The 6,213-nt window shown below is 49.3% G+C and overlaps 1 protein-coding gene across 1 annotated transcript; it reads right to left on the minus strand.

The window, feature by feature from the left end:
• Positions 1 to 447: 447 nt before the first annotated feature.
• On the minus strand, positions 448 to 1,580 carry LOC109786020 (germin-like protein 1-3). The gene is made up of 2 exons (XM_020344604.4): positions 1,345 to 1,580; positions 448 to 1,230 (listed from the first exon to the last, which is right to left on the minus strand). Exons 1-2 carry the CDS (start codon positions 1,478 to 1,480, stop codon positions 689 to 691), a joined length of 678 nt encoding a protein of 225 aa, XP_020200193.1. The 5' UTR covers positions 1,481 to 1,580; the 3' UTR covers positions 448 to 688.
• Positions 1,581 to 6,213: the final 4,633 nt, after the last annotated feature.

Raw genomic sequence — 6,213 nt, forward strand, 5'->3', positions numbered from 1 at the left:
CATCAAGTTGTTTTTTATTGGAGAACACATATGGTCATAATTTTGCATACAATCCTATGTCAATATATTAACTATCATAATTTATACTTGGAGTTTGACACATTTCAAAACCTTTTCTAGATATTGGGTAGACACGTGAAAAGTATGTCTTGGAACTAAACGCTAATGCGGAACTCCACCGAAATAACACCAGTTATACTCGATGTGCTATGATGTACATAAGAAAAGATCGATCCACTGAGAGTTATTTTGAACTAAGGTGTACATGGGGCAAAATCCCACCCGAATAATATTTCTGTTAGACCAAAGGCTAAGGCTGAATATTGCGAGCCCAACTCATGGCAACACAGCGAAACTTTCAAATAAAGTCTTGGGAATGGATCTGCAAAGAGAGTGAGACAGGGCGATAGACTATATCTTGTTCATTGCCTTAACGTATTATGACAATTCAAGCAATCGGGCACATTCATTCACCAATAATGGACACATACAATTTAATAACCAGTAGGTTCGTGAAGAAAAAGCAACAATTAACAGTAAAACCGACGAGGCCCTTCACTAAACATGCACCGACAAAAGATACATTGTCAATCAAATTTATTAAAACTGCACTTTTACGTGGTCCTTCGTCATTATTGGCAGCACATACGCACGTAGAGCTGACCCAACCAACATGCATGCATGCTGGTTACTTTTGCGGGAACTTGGACTTGATGGCCTCCACCAGGCCGCCGTCGATCTGGAGCGCCCTGGCCAGCACGTCGGTAGGAACCGGTGGTGAGGCTGCGAACATCGCTAGGGCGAGGGGCTGCGTGCCCGGAAGCTGGCTGTTGAAGGCCGAGATGGCGGCGGCCGGCGCACCTCCGTTGTTCTTCTGGTAGTGGACGAGGCCACGGGGGAAGACGAAGAGTTCGCCCTTGCAGACGGTGCGGGCGAAGAGCTTGCCGGCGGTGGTGACGAAGCCGACATCGAGGGAGCCCTCGAGCACGTAGACGATCTCGGTGGCTCGCGGGTGGGTGTGCGGCGGGTTCACGCCCCACGGCGCGTAGTCCACGCGGGACATGGAGACCCCCAACGTGTTCAGCCCCGGGAGCTTCTCCACGTTCGCCGCCGTCACGGCTGAGCCGACTGGGTTGCCGGTGTTTCCCGGGAATGCCAGCGCGGCGGAGAAGAAGTCGTCCGCCGTCACGTTCTCCGGCCTCTTGCACGGGAACCCGTTCAGACGCAGCGCTGCACGTACGCATGCATGCATGCATGCATTACTCTCTGTTCCCGCATGATCTAGGAGTATATGTGCCCGCAAGACAGCATGAGAGTATGTACGGAAGGGCTAGCACAACTTACGGCCATCGAGGGATTTGTAGTCGGCGACGCAGAAATCCTGGAGCATGTCGGGGTCGCCGGCGAGCAATGGCGCGGCCAGGCCCAGGAGGGTGGAGCAGACGGCGAGGAGGACGGTAGGGAGCTGCTTGGGCGCCATGGTCAAGCGTTCCTTAATTGGCTACGGGTTTGTTGGTGTGGTGTTAGTTCGTTAGTTGTGTGGTGAAGTAGCTGAGGCTGACTGGATGATGATGCAAAGCACGGGGTGCATGTACTTATAGTGCAGTGTAGCGTAAGCGTAAGAGGGACGTGATCGGTCGGTAGTTGATCGATGGACGTGTGACGAAGTTAATTGCCCGACTTAATTAATGAAGACGATGGACATTTTAGCTTCAGGATAGGGTTGGACCGCGACGTCAAATCGTGGATCGCTACCATTTGTGTCATGTACTCTTGTGGACAGAGAGGTATCCACTAAGCTGGATGAGAAGAACTTGGTATTGTGTAGTAAGGGCATCTCTAACGCTACCGCAAACGGACACCATATTTGTTCGAAAATAGGTCCGGACTGATGTTCTATTGATACAGGAGCCGGCCATCCAACCCTGTACCTCAAATCCGCGTCAAACAACAACGTTCCGTCAAATAGCTAGCATTTCTTCCGCCAAACATATGTCTAGACAATTGCAGATTATCATTCCAATTCAGTGTACATGTACTTATGTACATGTAAATAAAGAAAAGTGGGCCAAACCTACTGCCAAACAAGTTTACTATACATGTTGCACCATTTTTGGCCGAAGCTAGCTCGTGTGTCCGTATTTAAAAAAGAAAAGAAAAAAAGAGCCCGGTAGCTTCACCAATTTAGCTACACCTTTCGCAATTGAGCTACACCTTCAGCCATTGCTAATACACACCTTTCGCCATTTGGTGTATGGAGAGAGAGAGGAAGAGAGGAGGGCACGTAGTGCGTGGATACGTGGCAGCTTTTGGTTCGTCATGTGGATGTTTGGACTCCCACAAAGCCCCCTTTGTCTGGTTCTAGTTTGCGGGAAAACGGACATCCGGACCGGCCCGCGGACGGATGCGGAACTGCGTTGGATGGCAAATTGGGTCGGGACAGCTCGGTCTGGACGATTACGGGAGGTTTGAGGGTCGGCTTTGGGGATGCCATAAATCATGTACTCCGCAACAACAAAGTCGAGGTAAAAAGAAGGTCTTATACCGGGCAGGCTAATTAGTAGTAGGACAGTTTATCTTTGTAATGCATCCGACTGAAATCAGTAAAATTTAAACTGAAATATTAAATAAAACAAACAAAAATCTTTGAAAGTTAGGGTAAAATTATTTTAGGTCTCAGGCAAAAATATCCCAAAGAACTTGGGACCACACACGTGAATTTAATTTGACACAAATGGTAGCGATCCACGATGTAGTGCTTTATTTCTAGATTAATTTGACACAAATGGTAGCGACCCACGATGTAGTGCTTTATTTCTAGATTAATAGGAGATAGTACTGAAGTTGCAAGTATTTGATATTTTGTTGGATAGGAGATAGTACTGAAGTAATATGGATATGATGTAGTTGCAAGTACTTGATGTAGTGCCTTATTTCTAGATTAATTTGTGTTGGATCAACAAAATTTCCAGTACATCAGAAAAGTTGTTAGGATTTGTAGTCTGTTTCTAAAACAAACTGCGAGGGAGTCTGTTTTCAATTGACTGTTATGATTTGAAAATTAAATTAAATATGGGTTAATGTGAAAATCCAAAATATAATGGCTTCTATTTTTGCACTTTCAAAAGCCAACAAAATATCAAATACTTGCAACTTCAGTACTATCTCCTATTCATATTACTTCTACTAAACCAGCGACAAGTAGTATGGATCAGAGGGAGTATGTACGAATCCAGGTAGGCATGTAGTCTTCTCGATTTCTCCAGTAACTATAGAATTACATATATGCACCAACCTGTTCACACAAAATCCTAGCTGAGAGAGGAGGGCCAACATTACACTCCAACAATAATCGGCGAACTGTTTAATTAAAATTGAGTAAAATTATTGCATTCCAGACGGCCTGTTTACAAGAACGACATGCATGCACCGATGATCGGCTAGATCAAGGCACATTCCTCCTTGTGTCCTCTAAACGATCGATGAGGCCGGGCGTTGGTGCTCTTACCCTTTTCCAACCGCACAGGCTGTTAGAATAAATCCAAGGCATAACGTCGATCATCTGAGGACCAAGCAATCACATAAGCACGACACTGAGATTTGTTAACGAGGTTCACCGATATGGCTATATTCCTAGGGCCTGACTACGGGCGCTTCTCTCCATGACACCGGTACAATACCGCACCCGGTCGCCCTGGACACCGGCACATGCCGCCGACTTCCCCTGCGTTCCGGTGCTATTATGTTGGCATAGGTTACATCGTGTGTCTACCCCCGCTATATATGAGAGGCCTAGGATACAAGTGTCCTACTTGGACACGACTACATATCCTATGTAAGCACAATACAACTACAAGTCCAACTGTAACCTACCCTTGTACACAATATTCGACACAACTCCAACAAACTCCACCTTGGCGAATATTCTCCACCACCCTGAATTTGTCAATGCGTCAAACTCCACCTGCAACATGTACTCCCTTCTTTTCTTGACCACAGTCAACACTCGAGCAAAATTAAGTTCCTTGTTACTCAATTTATGCTCACAACTTCCAGAGTATCCGTCCAATGCCATCACACACTGATCACCGATCTGCGTGAAAGTGAACAACTCACATATTAGGTGTCACACATAAGAGTTACCTGAACCCAACATCACCGCTCCTTTCTTGATCGCCTGTCTAAAACTTGAAAGAATTTCACCATTGTTTGTAGTCATCCCGAGTCAAATTCGCAGTTGTCTCACCACATGTATGACCACCAGAGCCCTGGCCCGTCTCCATGTCCCGTGCGCACCGCCCGCCTCGCCGCTATTACCGCGTCGAGCCTCCGCTGTCCCGGTCGAGTCTCAAGGGTCGCGAACCCACACCACTTAAACCCCACTGCAGAGTACCACCGATCATCACCGACCGATGACGAGTTTCACGCTTCCATCAGACCCTTGGGCTCCAGTCCGAACTGCATGTCACTCGCTTTTCCCGCTGAATAGGCTTCGACTCTCCGCATCTTATGCCGTAGCTCCTCAATCAGCACCGAGTGAAGTCTTCCGTCAGACTCCAGCTCCACCTTCAACATGACTCCAGGGTAGATGATCAGTCCACCCCTGCGCCTCATCGACTTCAAGCTCCGTGTATACACCACCTTGAATCAATCCCGCGCCAGTCTTCTCGAAGCCACACAAGCCCTCGGGGCCTGCGTCACGTGTTTCCACGCCCAGAAGTCGGTCACTATCAGCATCACGCACCTATGTCGTCGCCGCCGATTCCACCACCGTCTTCTGTACCAACCGACTCGCGTCGATCCGTCAGACTAACCAGTCCGACCCAGCCGAACTCGTTCGACTGTATGACACGCTTCAAGGCTCCCAAATCGTCTTCCGCGAATTTCCATCCATCACATCACAACTCCATCCTAGCTGAATTGACTTCCCGTAACGCCTTCAAGCATCCCTGTCATGCTAACAAATTTTCACCCTTGTCTATCATAACCCAAGGTTTTCAGTTCCATCGAACTTCTCCACCTCAATTACCCAATAACGGCATGGTTCTTTGTATGACTAACCCTGTGAAAAATTATCCGAGCTTCTTTCCGTGATCCCCAAGTACGTGTGTACTGCTGCAAATCGAAAAGAGTTGCTTTGGTCTTCACGTGATTGCTCCCTGGCAGCAATTCCAATGTTGGCTTGCTTTGCCAATTTTCTACACAAGTAGTGCTCCCTGCTCCCGATGGCTTGATGGATTTTTATTCCACTTTGACAGATTTATCTAGCTATCTCGCCGTGTCATACGTGGACTCGGTCCACTTTTGGTCCAAACAAATCTCGTATACAAGCTTCCTCCGTTCCTCTATCTGCTCAAGCGAACAAGCACCCGTTGCCCGATTCAGCGCTGCACCAACACCTGGTCCACAGACTTGCTAGCCCAGCGTGGGCCAGCGCACTACTCCTGATGGGCCTCCTGCCATGGGCCGCAAGGCGCCAAATATCCACAGCACGTACGCACGGCAGCCTGACGCTCGGCCGATCGATCCGTGTGATCAACCGCCGCACGTCTCTCCTGTACGCCCGCCCAATCAATCCGCCGATCGATCGCTGCACGTCCCTGCCACTCCAACGAGCACGCGAGCCTTCCGCTGATCCGAAGCCTGCTCGCCGATTTCGCTGCCGATTGCTTTTTTCAATCTCGCCGAGAACCACACCGCAGCCGGCTGCATCTCAGACTTGATACTTCCTCTGGATCAATAATCCACAACCTCCGAGTAACTTAGCTCATGATACCACTTGTTAGAATAAATCCGAGGCATAACGTCGATCATCTTAGGACTAAGCAATCATATGAGCACGACACCGAGATTTATTAACGAGGTTCACCGATATGGCTACATCCCCGGGGCCTGACTACGGGCGCTCCTCCCCATGGCACCGCTACAATATCGCACCCGGTCGCCCTGGACACCGGCACATGCCGCCGGTTACCCCTGCGTTCCGGTGCTATTATGTTGGCATAGGTTACATCGTGTGTCTACCCCCGCTTTATATGAGAGGCCTAGGATACAAGTGTCCTCATCTTTTGAGCAACAAGCCCCCCCCCCCCCCCCCCCGCGTCGTCTCCTCTGAGGCGACTCGGGGGCAACCCTAGCGCCGCCTCCGAGCTCTCCCCCTCCCTCCTCCTCTCCGCTGCTACCAGAGGGGCGCTCGGCGCCGGCGCGTGGCCC

The sequence above is a fragment of the Aegilops tauschii genome, chromosome 3, assembly GCF_002575655.3.
Source record: "Aegilops tauschii subsp. strangulata cultivar AL8/78 chromosome 3, Aet v6.0, whole genome shotgun sequence".
In the NCBI taxonomy this organism is placed as follows: domain Eukaryota; kingdom Viridiplantae; phylum Streptophyta; class Magnoliopsida; order Poales; family Poaceae; genus Aegilops; species Aegilops tauschii.